This window comes from Numida meleagris, chromosome 10 (genome assembly GCF_002078875.1).
Source record: "Numida meleagris isolate 19003 breed g44 Domestic line chromosome 10, NumMel1.0, whole genome shotgun sequence".
In the NCBI taxonomy this organism is placed as follows: domain Eukaryota; kingdom Metazoa; phylum Chordata; class Aves; order Galliformes; family Numididae; genus Numida; species Numida meleagris.
The window spans coordinates 361406-384444 of record NC_034418.1 but is presented as its reverse complement, the minus strand read 5'-3'; the positions used below and the strand labels follow the sequence as shown (position 1 = coordinate 384444).

At 52.1% G+C, this 23039-nt stretch overlaps 1 protein-coding gene across 4 annotated transcripts in view; it reads right to left on the bottom strand.

Annotated features, from left to right (window-relative positions):
• Positions 360-23039, bottom strand: part of CSNK2A2 (casein kinase 2 alpha 2) — a 23676-nt gene continuing 996 nt past the window's right edge. The window contains exons 2-12 of one of the 4 annotated variants that reach the window (XM_021408535.1): positions 22561-22672; positions 12902-13003; positions 12277-12327; positions 8269-8328; positions 6494-6577; positions 5250-5360; positions 4933-5034; positions 4418-4518; positions 3600-3748; positions 3314-3407; positions 360-764 (exon numbers count right to left, since the gene is read on the bottom strand). In XM_021408535.1, coding sequence (XP_021264210.1) covers positions 3331-3407; positions 3600-3748; positions 4418-4518; positions 4933-5034; positions 5250-5360; positions 6494-6577; positions 8269-8328; positions 12277-12327; positions 12902-13003; positions 22561-22672 — 949 coding nt within the window. In that variant the 3' untranslated portion in view covers positions 360-764; positions 3314-3330. Of the gene's footprint in view, positions 765-1882; positions 3408-3599; positions 3749-4417; positions 4519-4932; positions 5035-5249; positions 5361-6493; positions 6578-8268; positions 8329-12276; positions 12328-12901; positions 13004-22560; positions 22673-22879 lie in introns of those variants that run through there. The other 3 variants (XM_021408537.1, XM_021408534.1, XM_021408536.1) reach the window with 3 other exon arrangements.

Genomic DNA, 23039 nt, shown 5'->3' with positions numbered 1-23039 from the left:
TGCAGTGACAGTGCCAAGGGGAAGAGGAGAGTCTCAGCTCAGGGCAGAAAAAGAGAAGGGAGCTCCTGGAGTGCTGAAAGAGAGCCGTGCACAAGGCCCATGGGTTGGAAGAAGCAGGTACCAGCATTAGCAGCCAGCCTGCCACCTTCAGAAGAGCATGGGGTCTAAAGAGGGGTGTCCCTAAAGGTGGCAAATGGCCCCTTTACTTTTGCTCATGGTGACTCTGTACAACTAGTTCCTCTTGCTCTCCTCACTGAGCCCATCCCGGCAGGCCACAGGGAAAGGCTTTCACTGCCAGCATCCTCCAGCACGGCCAGTCCTGCCCACAGCTCCCTCCTCACTGAAAATTCCTCCTTGCATGATTCTTTCCAAACTTTTATTCAACGATATAGAATTATTTCAATTATAACATGGAGCTGTCCATTATGATGCTACATCCCCTGCCACTCCCAGGTTCTGGCAGAGGCAAGCTGGCTAACCATGGTCCGTCGAAGGCTGGAGAAGAGTCAGGAGCGGAAGAAGGAACAACTAACCAACAACTGCTTTGCACAGCCTTCACATTTCCATTCTTTCTGGGCCAGGAAGAGATAAACAGGGACCAAAGGCAGAACCTTTTACAGAAGGACTGTGTTCATTAGAAGGTGAGTGCCATCCAGCCAGGCACTCAGCCCTGCCCATTCCGCACAGTCTGCCCGCCGTCATTCTACGCACCGATAATGATTCTCATTCTGCTTATGGAAAATTGGGAGCAACACCATCGGGACCTGGGGAGAGACAGGAGGAGGGAAGTGAGTGTTGCAGGATGCTGCCCGCACAATGCATTGCTCCTCCAGTCCTGGTGGCAAGGAGACAGCTGGGCACACGGCCCTATACCATGCCACCCACTCCCACCAGGCCCATCCATCCTCTCCAGCAGCCCGCTACACAGTGTGGTCATGGTAGCCAAATCCAGGAGAAAGCCTACAAAGGTGCTCGCTCCCCAGCCTCCTCCCTTCCTAAGGCTGACTTCTGCAGCTCCTGCCTGCCCCCACAGGCAGGATGATGCTTGTCCATGTCCAGAAGAACACTGGGCTGATGAATGCAGAGAGGAATCGGACCTCATTGTCCTCTGGGATGAACCTGTCACAGCTTATCCTGCCCTAGAAATGGCATAGGGACGTGGGGAGATGTAGAGCAGGTTGTTGTGGTGTCTCTGGTCATCAGAACCAGGGAAAGCCATCCCCCATTTCAGACCACCTGCTAGGGCATCTTTTTTCATCTGCTTGGATGTACCCAGAAAGCATTTCTGTCCACAGTTCAGACTGACAGAATTGCCCCTTCCTTAATCAGAACCTCAACAGGTTTGGACACTGTCAAACGTTGTATTAATGTCTTTCAGCTACAGAGCTTCCTCCAGCAAACTGTCTTTTCTCTCATGCATCTTCTGCACTGGTAAACACGAGAGCTAGAAAACGCAGGCAAGTTTTTCCCACAGCAACTTGGACAAACCATAAGAAATACCCTTTTCTGACTCCAAGGGAGCAATTCAACAGTTGTTCTTTAAAAACAGTTCTGAAATCAACATTAAAATCCCCAAGCCAACCCTACTATTGTTAGCAGAGCACGAGAGCCCAATATCCCTCAGGCCAGGTAGATGGGCAGAGCTGGAAACACACCACAACAGCCAGCTCCCATGTTGTACCAACACCTCACACATCCTCTGCAGCCCCAGGAGTACAGTGAAACCCTCGGGGCTGACAGCATGAAAACCTGCAACCAATGACTAAGGGATTCCAAAACATTCAGATGAGGGGATGGAAAAAACAACCTGACCTCCCTGAGGAAGCAGTCCCTTCAGCTCTTTGCTCTCTTTGGCTATCCCACAGATCAGAGACAGCAGACGTTCAGACGTATAGATATTTATTGGTTTCAGTGAATTATACAAATGGATTGACCTGCTATCGATGCCAATAGAACTTTATTGGAATATGGAATGTAAACAGATGTTTCAAATAGAAACATTGCAACCTTATAAAAAATTAACTATTTCGACAATGCCGCAGAAGGAAATTCTGTGTTTAGGTGCTGGTGGGAAAACACTATCTCCAGCTTCTAGGTTTGAGCATCACCAGAACCACTTGATGAAATCACACACAGAACAAGTAGAGGAGGCAACTGTGAATCGTGGGGCTATAAAGCCATCAAGGGATCTGATGAAAGAACCCGCGAGACGAACCCCCCACCCCCCAACAACAGGATCGGCACCCCAGAATTCAACAAGTGGCTGACTTCGTTAAAACACTACGTGGGATCCCAAGTCCCGGATCAGTAGTTGCACAGCCCCCTCCCCGACAGACCACACCGCTGTTTGCTGATCCTTCCCCTCCCCATGCTCTCCTCCCAGGCCCCCGTTCCGCTCCTCTCTCCTGCGGCGCTGGATTGAACCGCTCCAGAGCTGTGCTCTGGCACAAGTCTGCGTCTGGCACGAATTCTCATGGGAGCCACGTCATGAGGTACGTGGTTGCACACCTATCACAAGAAGTCTTGCAGTTCTGACTCTCCTGAGCTCAGCGGGAAAGTCTGGATAGTCCCTCCCCTCTCCTGCCACAAAAGCAACCCTCACATTCACAAGTTTCCAAAGCAGGTCTATTGAGTTTCTTCTCAGAGCGAGCCTTTGTCAAACACACCTGGAGGGGGGAATCTCACCTCTCCCCAGCAACTCAGATCAGTGCCTAAGTTTTAATGCTCCAGCCCAATCATGAGGTGCTGCTGGGTTTGTGGGCTGTATTTTGTTGAACCTCCCCCCTCCCTCCCAAGGCCCTGGTATTTGCAATTAAAACTGGGATTCAAGGGCCAAATTCAAGCCCAGAGTGAGCAGTAGGACTTGGAGCTCAAAGCAGAGTTGCACCTGCTGACCCCCAGCCTGAATTTGGTTCACCCAGAGTTTACAAGTCAGAAAGGCATATTTAGAAAGAGGCATGCTAAGGACTGATGGTGGAACGGCCAATTTGTCCCCACCAGCACAGTGGAGAAGGCTGGACAGAGAAGGAAGAGAAGGATCCGTAGAGATGTGAACCAGAATCAGTCGTGTTGAGCCCTGGGGATATCACTACATGTTTAACTCTTGCAAGACCATTTGCCCAGGGCTTTGGTACCACAGGGTTAGAGTTACATTAACCACAACCACCAGAGAGGAACTGAGGTTTATGACCCCCCCCCCCAGGGTTAGATTTCTGCCGAGTATAAAGGGGAGGGGAAGGGGGGGGTCCTTGGTTCATTTCCCTTCACTGTGTGACCGAAGGTTTTGCTTTTATTTGTAAACATCTTGAATTACCCGTCGTTTTCCAGTCTTCATCGTGCTGTTGTCAGGCCACTGGAGAGCACAGCGTTTTCTGAGCTGGGCTGGGACTGCTCCTTCACCACTGGATCTGCAGGAGACAGACCAGGCAGGAAGAGGAAACAGCATTTAATGAAGAGGAAGCTCCACCCTGGTAAATCCTTTCAGAGTAACCACCTCTAAAACTCACAGACCTGCTACGGCTTTTGCGGGATGAGGAGCCAAAACCTCCCCTAAGAATCCCTCTCCATCCCAGCTGGCCCCACTGGCTCCACACACTCACAGAAATAGGGGTGCTCCATCGCCTCCTTGGCCGTCAGCCTCTGTTGATGGTCATATCGCAGGAGTTTGTCCAGGAGGTCTAGGACTTCAGGGCTGACAAGGTGTCTGTTCTCACTGTGGATGAAGTTCTCCCAGCGCTTCCGGGAATGCCTGCAAAGGAACCTGTAGTCACTACTCAGCTCCGATCAGCACAGCAGAACTGAGAGGTCCCAGGGAAATCGCTCTCCACTTCTGGGAAGAAACCGCTATGGCAGACACAGCCTCCAGCTCTTCCTTGCAGAAGCTACTGCTCAGCAAGCACTTGCCAAAGGGGGAAAAGCCCTCTTGTTTAGGCACATGATTGCGTGGATGTCCAGTGTCTGAGAAAGGCACAATACTGCATGGTTTCTTCTGTCTGCAGGGACTAGACACTAACACAGAGCAAGTGGAGTGACACCCTTGGGCCCAGAAGTGCTCTGGTTTGCCAGCCAGCCTCACGCAGGCTGTCCTCACTGTCCCATCTGCCTCTGGTCCTTTTAGGAAACCTCATCTGGGAGATTCTGAGCCCCTCAATCCACACTCAACTCCAGTGTTTACATCTCCATTTCTAGGATGTCAACAAGCAAGAAAGAGAAGAAGCAGGGGAAGGCTCGTGAGTCATGAAAGAAGCAAAAGGAAAGAGCTTGCATTTCAGTGACCTGCTAGGAGGCCTGCAAGCAGCACTATGATCCAGAAGACCAAAGCAGGCCTAGGATAAGAGTCCTTCAGAGGATGGAAATGTAGTTCATCTCCCTCTGCGTTACAAGGAAAGGAAAAGCTGCATTTCACTTCTCCACTTACTGGCCCAGGATATCATTGAAGTGCGGGTCCAGTTCTATGTGGTACTTCTTGAGATACCCATACAGCTCATCTGTGCCCAGGACCTTTGCGATGCGAACCAGCTGGAACAAAAGGTAGGTTGAGAGAAAGCAAAAGAGTGAGCCATCACAGCTTGAAAGAAGGAACAAATTCTGCCGGAGCAATTGCTATTAAACTTGTGCCTCTTTTCTGGTTTGATGTCTACAGACAGGACTAGGCACTGTCTTGCAGAGAAAGAGCTGCCCAAATGGTAACAGCTCTTCTTTGAGAAACCTCCCAGAAGGAAAGAATATCTTCCTTGAACCTCACTTTTGCAACATGCACAGAAAACTCTCTCTTACATAAGGCAGTGCTGTGTAAGCCCAGATGGCTCAACTAGGCATGCAGCAACCTCTTCCCAGTCCGGTGGTCCCATCCCCAGAATCTCCCCAGTATACACATGCAGATGAGCTGGTGACAGATGTCTCATTAGATAAATCAGGTACCAAAGTCCTTACCTGATCATAATTGTCCTGTCCGTGGAAGAAAGGCTCCTTTCGGAAGATCATGCTTGCCAGCATACAGCCTAAACTCCACATGTCTAAGCTGTAGTCATACATCTGAGGGGAAAAAGGAGAAGCAATCACAAGAGAAAGGCATGCTCAGCATGGCCTGGCTCCCCAACAACAGCAGACAACCTCAGGCTTTTCACTTCACAGCAAGCCTCTTTCCAACCCAGGCAATGCCCTGACAGGCAAAACCAGACAACCCAACGGTGGCCGAAGTGCAAGCACAAGCAGTATCACTGGCTTGCAAGGAGGAGGCAGACTCTTACTTGGTAGTCCACAAGGAGCTCCGGTCCTTTGAAGTACCTAGAGGCCACACGGACATTGTATTCCTGAGCTGGATGGTAGAATTCTGCCAGACCCCAGTCTATGAGCCGCAGCTGAACATGTGATAAAGAGACACAGAGTCAGGAGCCTCAGTATGAGCAAGTTAGGCAAAGCTGTGTCTGCCAAAGCCTCTCAATCCCATGCTGCAAGCATGGAGGCTGGGGCGGTGCAGGGAGGCACCGTGAGGACAGGAGATGCTCTCAGCAGTGCTCTTCCCTTCTCCTTGTCACCACAGGGTGCTGGCAGGGCAGACCCCAGCTTAGAGAGCTCCTCTGCCTCCCAAGTCCAAACACCACCACTGCTGGGTGACCGGCTCCTTCCCAATGCCACAAGCCACAGCAGGCAGGATGCTGCATACTTGGGAACAAGCAAAGGCCAGCTGTTTTGTCCCACTGTTAAGGAGGGCTGGCCCAAAGGCAGTGCTGATTTTAACTGGGGGCTGGCAGCAGGAAAGGAGACAAGAGGTGGCACACCACATCTTGCAAGGCAGACTGTCTCCTCTGTGGCCACAGGGATAGAGGACCAGTCGCGTTACTGAAGGACAACAGATCTAGTGAGAGATTCCCACTCCTCATAAATCCTGTTGCTGGTAAGCACTGCTGATTCACACAGAGGGACCCGTGGACCAGCAACTCATTTGCTGCTGGAAATCCCAAGTCCCTCCAGAGGTACACACAGCACCCAGAGAGGTACAGGTACCACAGCAGGGAGGGGAGCTCCCTGTGCTGCCCACTCCCATGGCAGCGAGCCTGGTGCAAACATTTCCTTTTATCTAACAAGCAGGTCTCAGAAGTAAGGGAGGGGCAGGCTGCACTACAGAAGGAGTTCATGTTTCCTAGGTAAAGTTATCCACGTGCATTTCATACGAGGCCACTATTCTCCTATCCACACTCTCTGCACCCCAGCACCACACCTCCCCAGGCAGATTAACAGCCCAGATCTGCTCCCCACAGCAAAGACAAACAGCACGGCTGGCTGGGGAGGAGAGCAACCTCCAAGCCATGGCCTGCTACTGCGGTGCTCCCCAGTGGGACTCTGGCCACCTCCTGTCACGGACACAAATGGAAGGGAGCAGATAAAGAAAGGCTGAAGGGTAAGCACAGCTGGCCTGGCTACAGGGACAGAAGCAGCAGAGTTTCAAGCTCCACTGGAGAAAGCCTGCTTCTAAGCCCTGGTGCCACCATACCTTTTTCTGTTGATGGTCTATCATGACGTTGTGGGGTTTGACATCCCTGTGCATGATCCCCATGCTGTGACAGTAATCCAGGGCCTGGCAGACAAACACAGAGGTTAGATATGGCCGTACAGCCACAGCACAGCAATAACAATTTAACAGCCAGTTCTTGTCAAGGAGCAAAAGTGCCTGGTCCACAAGGAAGAAGGAACTGGCATTTTCAGTTCTTACACTGCACGTGGCAAGCTGGCAATGAGACAGCATTGATCTCCTGTCCTACAGCAGTCCTGGACCCATGTTGCCTGCGTGGTCACAGAAGAACACAATCCAGAGTGGTGTCCCACCTGGAAGCAGGCCAAGTGCTCCAACCTGGGCAGCCCTGTGCTTCCTAGGGCACAACAGAAGAGCTCTTCTTCCCAGAAGGGGACAATCCTTATGTGCATACAGTTTTATAGCCTTCCAGTGAAGCTTTCCATTGGTGTCCCAAAAAACATAGTCACCTCTGCCCTGCTCATTTAAGCCAGAGCTCACAAAAAGGCAGGTGATGGCACACAAGGAAAACTGACACTGCTTAATGTCTGAACGCAGGAAAGCACAAAAGCTCTTCAGTTCCATGACCTTGCACCAGTCACTCCCCTCATGCAGCTGTTCCCTCAAGCAAGGAGTTGAGAAAGTTTTCTCAACTGCAAGGGGAAGGGAGACCCATTCATCACCGTCTATCAAGTGCACTGAAACCTCCAGTGCCACGGGAAGAGGGCACAGCCTGCAGTCATTCAATATGCAAGACACACTGCCAGGGAGTAATGCTGTCCTTGGGTCCCTGCCACAGCAGGAAGCACAGAAGGCACCAGCTTCAATCTCAGCAAGGCCACAAGGAATATCCCTGCAATGTGACATGGCCTCACACCCAACAGGGCAGTCAGAGCCCCGGGATTTGCAGCACTGGAGATCCTCTGCAGGTTGGACAAAGTACTTCCAGGGATGAAGCAGTTTGGTGCCTTGCTTGTCCCAGAGCTGGAGCATCTAATCTCACCAGAGCTCCTAATATAACCGTGATCTGCCTTGGGCTCCCCCAGCCTTCAGTCAGAAGGTCTTTCCCTTGCAGACAGGTGCAGCAAGCTTAGGGGTGTGGAGAAGAAAAACTCTCTCCTGCTCATTAGATCTCTTTCAGGTCATCTCCTGCAGTCCCAAAGTTGTGGAGAACAAACGGCTTTCCCTAGCCTGTCCCACTCGTTTCCAGAGAAGGTTTTGGCTAGCAGGACCCAAAGGAAAACACCAGTGTTATGGCAATGCCAACATAACCAGAAGCCTCACTCCCAATGAGGCTTAAATACTACAGTGGAAGGAAGATGGGAGCTGGCAATCCCACTCTTCTGGTCTCTGTGGTTCTAAAGATCCCTGCTTCCTCTCAGTGCTCGTACTGGCTGTGTCTGGGAAGGAGCAAGCTGTCCTCACTGCAGCCCACCCAGTACTAGAGACACAGGGAGGGAAAGCCCAGCCCCACCTGGCCACCAGCAGCCACAAACACTTCACAGGGAAAGAACAGATCCCAGGGAATCAGACTCTTCAGAGGTGGCTCACAGTCCCCACTTTGGCTCTAATGCCTGACAGCAATAAGCCAGGCAATCAGATCACTTCCCAAACCTTCTCTGGATATGAAATGTGGATTCTGTGATTCTGCACTGGACACAGAGAGGTAACTGCTTAATACCACTGTCCCAGTCACTTGGCTACTGCCTTTCTCGTTCCTGGCCTCCTCATCAACTGTCATATGCAATGGCACTCACCTTCAGCAGCTCATACATATAAAACCGAATATCAAAGTCTGTCAGGATCTGGTACAGTTGCTGAAATAGATTTGGGAAGAGAGAAAAAAGAAAGAGAAACAAAATTAAATACTCCAGATTTGGATTAGTGTCATTTCCTGCACCCCACCTGCCTCCAATCAGCAACCCAGCATGTCCCATTGAACACTGCCACTCCCAAGGACCGTCCTAGACTCAGATCTGCCACGGTTACACAGTAGGAAATCCAGAAAGGAGGCAGGAACTCCTGTGAAAAGCCACTGGAGTCATTCAGACCTGTCATAACTTCTTTCCAGCAGGAGACTGCCAAGCTGTCTGTCTGAGGAGGAGACAGCAAGGCTGAAATGACAGAGATCCGGGGTGCACCTCAACCTCCACTGGGCCACCAATGCAGTCACTAACAGCCACATCATCCTGCTGCTCCCATGCCAGCTCACAGCTGATCCCTGGATTTGCCTTTTGCTCTGTATCTGACCTTGGCAGCTGTGCCAGCCTGGCCCTGTCAGACTCTGCTCCTGTCTGGGGAAAGCAAGGAGACACCAAGGCACTGAAAGGGGAGCCGAGCCAGGAAGGACATCCATGGGACAGCAGCAGGACGGGGCCCCTCTGTCCTTTCTAACAAACAAGGATCATCTCACAGCTCAGAGAAATCACCGCCTGAATCAGCATCAGAGTTGACTGCTCATCAAGGGCACCACCTGGCAGCTCCGGGAGAAATCCCACAGCAAGGGATTGAAATTCACATTCCAAGAAAGCTGTTCTGGCCCTGGAACCTCTCCAGGCACAAGGCGAGAACCTCATGATCTTGTCATGCTTAGGGCCAGATCCAAACAGACTCAGCATCCTCAGTACAGCTCTTGGCAGCATACAAGCATCAATTACACACACCGAGCTTAAATGGCCTCCAGGATGCAAGCTATGTTTTATTCTCAGGAGCTGGGATGATCCTAACACTTGGGAGCAACCCAGTGAAGCAGACAAGCGAGCAAGGAGCAGAACCAACATCGCCACGAACTACAGCAGGGCACCATTCCCTGACTTGGCTGCATGTGGCCCTTTGAGGCATGACCCAGGGCCCAGCCCTGCCAGCAGAGGACAACTGAGCCCTCCCAGGAGCCTGCTGTAATGGCTTGCTTAGATAACAAGTCCTATGGGGATGGAGATGCCCCAAAACCATGCCTTCCTGGGAGTCACCACCCTGTTCAGCTTCACCTGGCAGCATCGATGCACCTGGGGAAGGCTGCTGCGGGCAGCACCCCTCTTTGCATGTTACAGCTTATGGTGGTTGAAGGACAGATGTCTCATTTCAGGTTTGAAACCGATTAGGAAAAGACCTCTCATTTCACTGATGCTTACTGACTTGGTTGCATGGCTCCCCAGCACAGCTGTGCTCTAAGGCAAATGAATGTGGGTAGCTGGAGCACTCCCAGAGGACAAGTAATGCAACAGGTCTGCAGAGAAGCCACGTGCACCAGCTGCCTTTCTCACACAGCAGAATGTACATTTATTCTAGCTCCAAATATTATTCCCACAACTGCAGAACCGGCTGGTTCAGGATGGACCCTGCCAGGTAATTTCAGACAACACGATCAGTTCTATAGAAGTATCATGTAAGTGTCCTTTCTATACTGACATGTAAAAACAGCCAAAGCTGCTGGGATACAGCTTGCAGTGATGGCTTGGCACTGTCTGCAGCCATGGCTCAGACCCACAGAACTGGCAGTGATTGCTGAGCAAGCTGTATGGCTCTCACCAGTACTGCTGAATCTAGAAGTCAGTGCAGAGACAGGCAGATCAGAAGCAGCTAGCCCAAAATGAGAAGAGGTCCCTCTCACCAGGATCAGCCTGTGGGGCACTCAGCTCCATGGAGACCAGGACTCCAGGGCAGAAGGGACAACAGAAGGACAAGGACTCGGGGTGCTCTCCATCTGCTTCATGTACAGACCCCTAACCCAAGTGGTCTCATCTACTCTCTGTGCTTCCTGCTAGCACAACTTTAGAGCAAGGGAAGACAGCCTCGGAGCCTCTGTGCAGGTGTCCCCAGCCCCTCTGTGCAGCTGCAGCCCAAAGAGCCAACCCAAAGAGGAGCTCACACAAGTACAGCTTGAACAACCCACATGCCCCACACGTAGCTGGTGATGTTTGGGTTACAAATAAGCCCTGAACATGAGCAGCCATCCTGCATGCCCTGGGGGACATGCCTGCATTCCCAAGACAAGTTATTCCTGCTCTACACTGATCATGTAAGACGAAAGCATCAATAGTTTCAGTCTTGGACTGAAAGTAGCTTGCACAGCTACGAACACAAACTTCCTTGAAGAGCAAGGGTCTTTCTTAGAAGCCTAGAAGTGATCTGCTGCAAAATCATCCACTTGTTTCCAATGCAACAGCCAGAGCTGAGTGCTGCTACTTCTGCTGTGGCCAGCAATCAGCACAGCTGGGGCTGAGCTACCTCATGCTCTAAGCCTGGCATCTCTCAGTCTGAGTCCTCGATGGCCACAGTCTCAAGTCACTATTTAATGCTCTATCTCAGGAACATATTTCAGTTATTGAACAGTATCTTTGACAACAAAGTTTTCCTCTAAGGACACTACAGAATGGTGTAATGGTATTTAGGATACAAAAAGCAACCTCCAGCAAGGTGCTGCCTTTACGACTTGTTTTATCTCAAGTCATGTATTAAAAAGCTTAAGAAAGAGCAACCCATCAAGTTAAAAGCTTCCACAATCAGCCTTAATAAGAGACCTTGGGTCACCAGGAGAAGGAAAGGGGCACATTCCCAACACACACAGTGCTGCAGCAGACCAGCCGATGCCAACAGAGCCCAGACAGACCAAGACTGCTTGAATTAGCCCTGAAGGTCACCACACAGAGCTCCTCTCCTGGCTGCTAACTTGGAGGTAATGCTCATCTCCCTGCCCAGAGCTGTCAGGGCAGATGCTCCTGCAAGTGACTGTTATTCTAGCCTCTCTAATAAGTCTCTGCGTGAGATTAGGAGCACTAAGAACACTGTTGGAATGGCCGCAGCTCTCGCTACGCGCAGTGAGATTCGCCTCGTCTGACAAACTCCAGGGAGATGAAAACAACGCGTGCTGCCTCGCAGCGTGCAGGCCTGCAGAGCAGACAGCCTGTAGGCAGAGTCACAAGGTCTGTCCTTCCCACCAGCACCAACCCGGAGTCCCATTCCAGGTGTCTGGTGCATTCTAGAATAGGCATATCTACATAACACTCCAGTACAGACAGGAGCACTGTCCTATAATATGAAACACAGGAGATCTCGGAGCACTGGAAGAAGAGGCAATGACCAGCTTTCTAATGGTAACTGCTCAGTTAATCTTCCACCACTGACAATAACTTAAAGATTCACAAGATTCGAAGATATCATTAAAATAGGTGTGCTTGATAATGGTATATTCCTTTTGTGTATCATCTCAGCTCTGCCACCCAGAAGCATTTCAGCAGCCCATGCAGTTGTGGCTACACTCAGACAGAAGGGCTCCCAGCTTTGGAAAGGAGTAATTCCACACGGAGCTTCCTAGAAACCAGGATGTGCTGCAGCCTTGGGCAAGCACAGCTGCCAGGACCGCTCGGCCTCAGCCACCCCGTGGCCCCGAGGTCTGAAGGATTCTAGCACAAACTGTTGTCATCTACTCCACCAACTGCACTGCTGTAAATAGAGCATCACAGTATGGGCACTCATCTGGGCTGACTATATAGTGCAGCAGAGGTTAGTACATTGAGCGGGGAGTTAGAAGTTCTAACCTGTTGAACTTACCCCTCAAAGCACACAAGCCCTTCACTGTTTCTCATCTACAGCCTATTTAGGAACTTCACGAGTTTCTCATTTACGTGAAGGAAAGAAGGTGAATCTGACATAGGGAACAGACTCAAACTCCCCTCACAGCTCTTGAGGAGTATCTGACGACCCAAGATCTGAACAACTTTAACAGAAACAGGAGGCCTCCCCGCTCCGCACTCAGGCAGACTCACCTTAAAATCTGTGTTATTGATGTACTCAAACACCAGAGCAGGGGTCTTTGACTGCAAGGGAGAGAGAAAGAGTGTCATGGTTTAATACACAGCATTCGGCCAGTGCCGTTCCCCTAGCACCCCCAGTCAGAAAATGCACGGGACAGCACAAAAGGTGTCGCTGGGGGGTAAAGTCTCACAGCCAGTGGCAGGAAGATGGTCAGCCAGGACTGCCAACAAACACTACAGCAGCATCATTTCCCCTCTGTGGCTGCTAGCAAGCTGGGAGTCACAGCCTTCCGCCAGCTGCTGCTCAGAGAAAACTTCCTGCAAACAGGGTCATTGTGGCAGTGCAGACAGAGGATGTGTCCTCTGGTCACCAGACAGGACAGCAACCAGGACGAGAAGTGCTTAATTTCCAGCTGCCCAGCAAAATGCTTATGTTCCAGATGCCAGACAGAAGCTGGAAGGCTGTGGTTTCTGCTTTCTTACAGCAAATTTGGAGGGTAAAAAACTTCTCCCTCGTCAGCCAAGGGAAACTCACAGGTGTGTAGAACAGTCTTGGGACCACAGAAAGAAACAAGAACCCTGCCTACAACTAAAAGGAAGGCAAGCCCACCGCCCACACCGCACCACGGGCACCTACCACGGGATCCTTGACAGTGTCAATGAGATTAATGATGTTGGTGCCACCACGCAGATTCTCCAGAATCTTAACTTCACGTTTTATCTTCTTTTTCTTCACTGGCTTAAATAGACAAAAGCAATTAGAAGTGAGAGTCCTTTCAGACATTAATACTGACTTGTTCTGACAGTGTTCTGGTTGTACCCCATGACTTCCCTGCCTCCCCCTGCTCTTGCTCTCCCCAGGGAACATTTTAAACTTCAAAGGGAAGACAGACACCTGGAACGAGTGAGGATTTCCCTTGTTTAAGTGAAAGTTTCCCACCCATCAGGGGAAGTCAAACCAAGACAAACATCACAGTGACCCCAGTAACTGTTGTTCATAGCACTGTGGACTGCGTGTGGCAGTCAGAGTGCATTCAGAGACAGAGGACAAACATGGTCAGACCTCATACCTCAGCTTTAGCACAAAACATTTACTTTTTTTAATTCTTACTGCCATGTGCATTTCTCAGAAGTCCTTTAATGCAGTAAAGTGACAACCTGAGGCTTTCCACCATCATGCTTTCCACTGCTGTGCCTCACTCTGTGCAAGAGTGTTTCACAGCCACCCCAAGAGCAGGGACCCAGCTGCACGGCATGCCATTGCATCTGTGCATTGTGATTATTCTCAGAGCATACAGACATTTTAAACAGTTTTTGACTCCTACTCAAGCCCATGCTGCCTCAGGAATTCCCTTTGCAAAGTAAGCTTTTCTCTGGACATCACGCTGCACGGAGTGACAAAGAACAGCTGCTCCCAAGGCTGGGAGGCTGGGTGAGCTTTCACACTCTGCTGATCCAGCGGTTCGTCTCAACGCAAAGGAATGACCACTTCTGTAACCCATCCACTCCCAAGACCACTCGAGCTCCGTGCCTGCTTGAAAGGAAAGGCAGCTCGCAGAGGCTCCAAAGTGAGACTTTATTTAAGCCTTGGCCAGAGACCAGGATGGGCGTCACTGGCTGCACACCGCTGCTGGCTCCAGCAGTCCTCCTTCCTTGCAAAGCTCCTCCTGCACCTCTGCCACCCTAACAGAGAGCTACAGAGGCATCCTAGAAGGATGACTAAACTTCTCGCACCAGGAGATGCGCTCACGGAAACTCTCCATTCCAGTCACTCAGCTTTCTGAAGCATTCACCATCCAGCATGGTGGCTGCTCTGCAAGGAGGGCAGTGAGGAGAGGTAAGAGGCGCCTTACCCAAGTGACCAGATGTCAGCACCTTCACAGTGACCTTCGGCACAAGGAGCCCCAAGAGCTCAGCAACCCGTGCTCCCCATCGCCTCCCCTCTGCTGCAGCCTCCCACGCTGCGGTGATGGCTGCAGAGTGACGTGGCAGCTCACACCCACTTTAGACAACCCTTGGTTTCAGACCACTCGAAGGAATGTACATGGGAGAAGGAATCAAAGCTTTTTATACAGTCAGAAAATATGGCATTTATGTAAGTGGCAAAATATGCTGTCTGTCGAGGCTCTCCAGGTAGCTGCAGCCTTCAGATTCAAATCCTTCTGTCCTCCTTCAAGTTGAAAGGCAGGAGCTAGGCCTTCCAGCCAAAAGATGAGAATCTCAGTCCGAAGCAAAGTGCCAAAAATAACACCTATGCTATGTACAGGGAGCGTCAGCACCTCATAAAGCCACTGTGGAAAATGGCAGCGAGGCCACGCAGCTGCCAGCGCCGGAGCAATGCACAGCAGGTTCTGCTGGGGAGGGGGCAAGGAAACAGCACAGGGCAATCCTGAGACGCAGCAACAGCCAGCCTGAGGCCAGACAGACATGGAGAGGCAGCCCGAGTAGGGCTGGAAGGCAGCAGGAGCGAGGGCTCTGTTTCTGAACCCGAGCTGAAGATGCTTCATTAGAGACTAATTTCATCGACGTCAGCACGGCGACAGACACCACCCTTGCATCGCCCACATCCACTGATCTTACCAGAAGGCCAAGGTGGAATTAGAGGACATAATTCAGTTATTTGCTCGACCAGCAAAGACAGATGCACACACAAGCTGTTTTCCAAGGACCTTCAAAGAGGGAGCAGCCTGGCTGCCAACACACTCCTGCACGCATCCCTCTGAGCCACTCTGCTGTGCCATCAGCCAAGGGGACCCACCGCCTGCTTTGAAAGACCTTCTCCATTGCACTGCAGTGATTTCAAGGGCCTTTTGCATCAGCTACATAGGGACAACTTCCCTCTGAAATTTCCATTCCTCCTTCCGTAGCAACCACCACTCCCCCTGGGGAAGATGTCTTCCCCCCACCCCATCACTTCTATGTGCCTCCACCTTTTTCAAGGCTGGAGGAAGACTGCAGCAGCGCAGGGCTTGGTCTGAGCTGCCTGCACTTGGCTGAACTGCCTTACCCAGCTGTGAGCCCCGCTTCCTGCAGGGCCGCCAGCTTTCTGCCACTAGGGAAACAGGGACGCAGGAGGGAGAGATGCCATGGGGTGAAGTGTTGTCTCAGAGGAGGTTACTGCCTCAAAGTTTCCCTTGGAGACAATGCAAGGGAACAGAGGATTTCCCCATTTTGGATTTGCAGGAGAAAGCCGTGGCTATTGCTGCCTCCCCAGCACGGCTTTCTCCCCACAAGCCTACCCAACAACATGCCATCCCCTTCCCACACGCTGTGCCATGCCGGAGCCACATCACTGCAGCCGTAACCACAAACACCATCTGCCTGCCAGGAACTCCAGTGGAGCTCCATTTTCCCACAATAACCGATTCCAAGCCTGGGTTCCTGCACTATCCAACCTGGCAACACAAAGACCTCGTTGCAAACCACTGCAGCACATTGCCGCTGCCGTCCCGTCCCCATCCTGCGGCGCTGCCAAAAACCCCGGCCCTCAGCAACGTATCCTCTGAGCACAGGATTAAGCCCGGGTTGCTACAACTGTCTCTGAGAGTCACCCGATCCGTCTCTCCAAGGGTGTTGACTCCAAACGCGCACGGATTAAATGTGAACTGAAGCTCCTACGGCCTCCAACCATCTGCCTCTCCCAGCAGGAATAGCTCCTGAAACAGCAGCCCTTGCAATCAGAGTATTTGAACGGCGCTGATTTAAGGCTGTTTTTCGATATGAACAGCGGTGTTTCAGGCTGTTCGTGCCCTGCACGGCTCAGTTACATCCTGGGAGAGGTATTTCCCATGGAGCCAGCCAGGCACCATCACTTGAGTTTGAGCAGCCTCTGTTTGGGAGGCAGCACTTTAGAAAGATGCAGACTCCGACTCCATCTGTTTTCCCATGGTAGAGGCATGTCAAAGCTTCCCAAAGAGCTGGGATTCTCTAGTGACCAATGTGAGTCAAATCCTGTGAGACAGGCTCTGAGCGAGCCCCTGTGCTCTATGCAAACACCTTTGTCCATGAAATCCACAGGAACCCAACAGTTGCACTCAGTTGGGATCGGCCAATGGGGGAGGGGGAGAAGGCTGACAGACAGCAGGGTTGCATAAGGCTCGTTTCCATAGGAAACCAGGCTAAAAGACATGTCTCACTTTAACCATGTCTACACTGGGCGGGGTTTAACTGCTTCAACTGCAGCAGTACCCTCTGAACGTGACTGCCTAGCACAAGCTAGTTTCCCAGTTTCCCAGGAAATTGCTTTCTTTCTCAGCCAAGCTGGAAGTCAGACGGCTGCAGACAGTGGGGACATACAGCCTGTGGCTGCCCAGTGCCCTGACCAGACAGAGCAGAGGGACAAGGTGCAGGTCCTGCTGGATCCCACACCTGCCCTGCTCCAGCCAGGCACCCTCTGTAGCAGGATTCCCACTCTCCCAACCATGAGGGTGCTTCAACCTGCTGAGAGCCAGCCAGGGCAGGACAGGCAGCAACGGTGGCGGGCTCAGGGTGCAGGAGGGAAATGGCACGGGGTAAACTGCTCTGCAGACAGGTAAGTGCAGAAGAAAACCCCGCTCTGACAGAGATCAGATCCTGGGTCACATTCTGGGAGTATAAGCAGGGAAGGAGACTAGCTGCAGCAAACATCAGCTGGGAGAACTAGCACTGCCTGCAAAAATAAACCTTTAGATTCAAGACTGCAGCCATCACTTCCTGTGTTGAACAAATAGATGTCTGCCTGGTTAATCAACTGTTGGCTTGTTTCTGCAGCAAGCGGAGCACACATCTACCATTCTTTGGCTGCAGCCATCTCCACCAACTTGAAGACCTGGTGCTTGACTTCAAGCACAATGAAGGCATTTTTTAAACCAAGTTCCACAGTCAGAAAGAAAAGCAGTAATCAGGAAGACATGTGAAATCCAAGTTAAATTCAAACCATCCACTGCCCGTTAGCAAAAAGCAGACAGGGCATGCACCCTGCCGGCTGAGAAGCATCCATGCTGCTCTGCAGGAGTCACAGAAGGTGCTCTGAAAAGAAGCGGGGATAGTACAGCAGGGGAGAAGGACTAGCAGACAAAAGATATGGATCCATGAAAAACAAAGGTCATTTATCCCACCACCCAATAACAAAAAAGCTCTGCTTGCCCACCTGAATAGCTCAGAATCATCTCAGCACTGCAATGAAGCAGCAGGCTGATCTCTGCACACAGAGCCCAGGACCAGCAGCATCCTTACAACAGGCTTTAAACGTTTGAATGGAGGCTCCAGAAGCTCACTTGTTCCTAGCAAGTATTGAAAGGATCACAATAATCAGCCTATAAAGCCCGATGCCAATTGCTCAATAGGAAAATTGCCTTTGGAGCAGCACTGCTTATTTTGTCAGACATCAGCTGGGAAACCAAATAATCATTTTCAAAAGAGCAATGAAAATCAAGGAGCCCACTTGTGTTAATATTTTGTGAGTTGATTGCGTTTTACAACTTCCATTACTAGAGTTTAAACTTTCCTCTCCTAAGCTGCTCTTGAATTATACAAGAGGCAAAAACAAACAATAAATAAACCCACCCTGAAACTATTAAAGCACTTTCACTTTTCGATTCAAGTCTAGGTAGAATACACCAGCGAGAGTTTGGAGGGCAGTGCTTTCCTCCCTGCAGAACACCTTTCCTTCCACAGAGCACATCCCTGGAACAGCCCTCGGGGGCTGCAGGACTGCCCTCAGTGCACCCAGTCCACTGCAGCCAACTAAAGGGAGACACAAGAGGACCGAGTCCTGATCCCTGCTGCACGGAACGAGTGCCACGCACTCGGGCTCAGCCCTGGGAAGCTGCAGCCAGTGCTGTAACTCACCCTCCTCCTCGCAGGAGCTGCTGCTTTGCTGCTCACTGGTTCCTTGTGTCCCAACACAGCTGTGGGAGTTACCGGTACTGCTCCAGGGGGTCCCAGCTCCTGCTACTGACTGTGCCAAGCTCAGTGTGGGCAATTGGCATTGGGAACAGCAGAGCTGCGTGCAGCTCTCTTGCAAAAGGGCTCATTTCAGTCCTGCCAGAGGAGGAAGTGGGCCGGGAAGAGCTGATTCAGTGAGTACAAATGCAGAAGAAGTGAGAGGCACAGAGAGCTCCCGGGAGCAGGGATGGAGCAGTGGTGGAAGGGCAGTGATGCGGGCAAAAGATCCAGCCCTGAGGGACAAACATGGCCCTATTGGATTGCTCTATGCAATCCCTTCTGCAAGCAGCACAGCAGGCCTTTCAGCCCCCACCCAGAGCACACCAATGTACGAGGGCTCTGAAGCTTTCAGAGACAGCAGAAAAATCACCAGAGTCATAGGGCTACCTCTCACAAATGGTTCTACAGCTGCCAGAGCAGCAATCTGAGCTCAGCCCCAAAAGGACACTGCTGCAGCCCCAAGCCTGAGCGGTGGCTCTGAAGGGTTCATGCAGCACAGAACAGAAAAGAGAGGAAAAACAAACAAGCCAGAATGCACTTGTGAAACTGCAGACATGGTTGAAAGTTCCAGTTTGTGGACTTGGCACAGGGGGACAAAAGCCACCAAAGGGAAAGGGGCTATTCCACCACTGCTGCGGAGCCTCCAGTCCCTCTCCCTCACCCATTTTGCCTTTTCTGACAGCAGCCACCCATGGAGACAAACTAGCCTTGCTGTGATGGGTTTACTGGGTCCCAGGCAAATGAGCTGCACATAGACACGTGTGTGAGTGAAGCAAGTGGGACAAGCCCTGCACAGAGCTGGCAGTACGGATGCCATGATCCCCACTCTGGGCACACACTCAGCACAAGGGAACGGCTGTGAAGGGCTGCAGCTCCCAGCAGCCACAGCTGCAGGTGACTTCACAACAGCATTCCCACCGCAGAGTCACCCACAGCACAGAGCTCACAGGAAACTAAGATGTCTTAAGCTTCCTTAGTACATGCAGAGGAATGCCAGGTGCCAACAACCCAGAAGTCAAACACAAGCATCACATTTAAGCAAGACACGAAAGCACACCCGGGACATGCTCACACATACCCTCTTCCTGGCTCGGTGCTCCCCTAAGCACCCAGGAAGCATGCCCACAGCTGCACCACAGTCAGCCAGATCAAAAAGCCCACAGGAGCCCACTGCACCAGCTGCAGACCGCGGGGGCACAGCTGCTGGCTGCCTCCGTGCCCTATGGGCTGCGTACGGTGCTAAGCGCCCCACGCCGTGTCAAGATGACTCTCTTTATTTCTGCAGAATCTTTACTCTCCTAACAGGTTGAAAAGCTGAGCAGTTGCCCTCTGCCTTGCTTTTGGAGGATGCTGTCAGGGCGTCTGTGGGGTACGTCAGGGCTCCCGCCTGCCACGTAGCAAACACGGTCATACACAGCATGACCTGACATCCAGCAGCATGTTTGCTTTTTTAAAAGAGCTGCAGAAGTTTCCTGGAAATACATGACACCAAGAACATCCCATTCTCAAAGGGAGGCGCTTGAGCCATGAAGCGCTAACATTACAGTCATCTGCATGATCTTAATGGTGCCGCTTTGCTGACACATGCTGTTACCACAACTGGGGGCATGATCACAACCCATCTTGCAGCAGGATTCCGCCTGGACCTGCACTTCAGGTAGCAGCACAGGAAGGCAATGCCAGGGAAATGGGGCACCACGCTTTATGCAAGACCAAGCGGCCTGGGGCACTGTGATACCTATCAAAGCCATCAGCTCCCCAGCCTTGTCCAAGGCTGAAGACGTCACAGGGCACTTGAATAAACAAAGCAATTAGCCTCCAGAAGAGGAAGAGCAGTTTATCTTGTTCACACAGCACCAGACTGGGACCTATGCTTTAGTCTCAGCTTTGTTGAGGCTAAGGGACTTGCCCAAAGTCACACAGGAAATCTGTGGCTCACTTCTGCATCTGAGAAACAGTGGTAAAATTTCCTGACCTCTCTGGAGGAAGGTACAAGATGTTCAGGTACAACAACCAAAGAAGGGGAGCAAAAAGGCACAGAAGCACTTGGCTCATGCTAACTGGAGCTCATTAAGAACCAGCCGCTTCGCAGAGCAAGGCTGGGAAGATACCAGTCACTTCAGACAAGGCACAGATGCTAAGAGCACCCTTAACACATAACATAAATTGTTCTCTCCATGAACCTTAAATAGAAAAGAGCAACCGCGCTGAACAGCCATATCCACCAGCAACACGTTTTCCCCTTGTCCCACCCCTCCTGATGCGCAGAACCTTGTAACTTGGTTGCATTTCCCACCTCAGAGAACCCAGCCGGAATTACAAGCAGCAGACACGCCCAGCCTATTTGCTAAGACCGAAGATACATGTAATTACATCTGCAATTAAGTTTGAGTCTCGCTACAGGAAACCAGAGGCACTTTCCACAGATCACAGTGATGTTATTGCCACACTTTGCTAGTCTTCATAACGTATACAACACGGTGCTCTGAAACTCACTTCTCCCTGACCCACTTTCCACTGAGAAGAAAGTTCATCTTTATTTATCTGGACTTTCTGCTTTCCCTTGCTCACTCGCAGGAATGCTGCCTGCATGTTAATGCAAGGGGGGGAGCCAGGGAACTAGTGGCAACACCATCAACTCCAAATCAGGGCCAAGCTCGTCCCCCGCTTACAGGGCTTTGTGGCAACGCATTCAGGCCCCAGGGAGAAGGAGCACCCAGCCACCCTCAGATGACTCTGGCTGGCTGACTCACAGCTCTGCGCTGATGGGCTCCCTGGGGACAACAGAGTTTGGCAGCATCGCTCCAGGGGAGGCTCTTCAGGCTGGTAAGAAGGAACAAGGAATATTTCTGATGACTTTCCCTGCAGCCTCTCTGCCTCATGGTGCCTTTTTGAGTGGGGCAAGACCTGGACTCTCAACAGACCACAGTAGTCCCAAAGAGACGACCAGGGGCTCCAGAGCAGCATGCAGAAGTGCAGCACAACCACGAGCCATCTTGCCATAAAATCTACACCGGCTACTCTCTCTCTCAGAACAGAAACCCCACCAAAACACACATAAAGCACCCAAAGCAGAGGAGGCCCCCGCAGCACACCAGAAGAGTTCAGCAAGAACGTGTGAGTTTTGCCATTAGGCTCAGCTGTGGGGCTGTCCCTGAGGGCTCAGCTGGCCACTACCTCGGCTGCTACCAAGGCAGGGCTACCATTCATTCCTCCCAGGGGCAGCCAGGATGGGAGATCACTCCTTGCCTAGGAGCTGGATACAGCAGGGCAAGCTCCCTGGAAAGCTGAGAAAGATCCTGAGGAAACAGGAACTGCAAGCAACTGTGGAAGCAGGGAAGCCAGCACAAAGCCAACCAGTGAGCTGTGCTATAGGAGTGCAGCTAGTGAACGTCTCAGGGCTCCAGCCCTGCAGACCCGTGTCCCAGGGATCTGCCAGCCTCACTGGCTGCAGGGGCAGGTTGAGCTCAGACCCCCCAGCACTCTGCAGATCAGCATGTGCCCAAATTCTTCATACACCCATGACCAGAAACTGGTTCCACGTGCTCTTGGCAAAAAAGTGACATGTATTGCTGGTCCAACAAATGACAGCCACAAGTGTCAGCCAAGCCAAAACCAAAAGCACCTCAATTCTAACCTTTAGGGGTTTTTTTTTGTTAGTTTCTTCTTGAAACACCCTCCCATCCCAGAACATCGATACAGACTGCTGCTAGGATGGTTACAACACTTCCCTGCAATCCCGCTATTCCACAGTAAGGTTTGTCCTACAGCAGCTAACTCCATACAATCCTAACCCAAAACCTCACACTGCTGCAGAAAGGTCCCTGCAGCCCGACCCCTGGGATGAACACACCAGAACACACGCCACCGATACAACTGAGCAATGGTCTGTGTTTGTCTCCTCAGATTTTCATGGTATTTTTGGCCTGTCCAAAGTGACATTCCCCCCCCCCCCCCATGTAAAAGATCCTCTCCAGCACTGGATACACACTTCTGTGTGCTTTATAAGCACCTCACAGTCTGACTCCGAGGAGCTTGTGGCCGGACTCTGAGACGGCTGCGTGCCAGCTGTCTGCAGACTGACAGAAGGATTCCCCTGCAGGCTCTGCATTCCTGTTGGCATGGCCTTCTTGGGCCATTTGCAACAGGCACAGCCAGCCACCATTTGCCCAACGCAGGCGGCACACACAACACTGGAACGCCAGAGCTCTGTGCGCTCCTCCTCCAGGGGAGCCCTCAGCCAGGAACAGAGTGGGTGGGAGCTCCAAAATCCAAACCACCATCCAGTGCCCGAACACCCATATGGCGAGGCCAAGAGCTTCGGGGTGAGATGGAGCCAAGAGGCGTCACGGCTCCGGCCTGGACACTCACCTTGAGGATCTTGACGACGACCCTCTCGTTGTTGGTGATGTTGATGGCCTCGAAGACCTCGCTGTACTTGCCGCGCCCCAGCTTGCGCACCAGCTGGTAGTCGTCCTGGTTGCTGCGGGCACCGAGAACACAGAGGAGGGCGGCTGAGGGCCTCCAGCCCTGCCCGGGGCCGCCCCTCCCCAGCCCGTCCCGCCGCCTCCCCCCGCCCCCGCTCCCCATAGAGGGGCCCCGGGGCGCGGCCCCTTCCCGGGGCTTCACGTGGGCCGCGGAGGGCCCCGGGGCCGGCGGCCGGGGCAGGGGTCCCCGCGGGGCGCTTTACCCCCAGCTCGGGACGTGCACTTCGTAGTCCCAGTACTCGCGGCTCCTCAGGCTGTTCACCTCGGCGTACACCCGCGCCCGGCTGCCGGCGGCCGGGCCGGGCATGGCGGCGCCGGGCGGCGGCTGCAGGAGGAGTAGGAGGGCGCGGGGCCGGCGCGGGA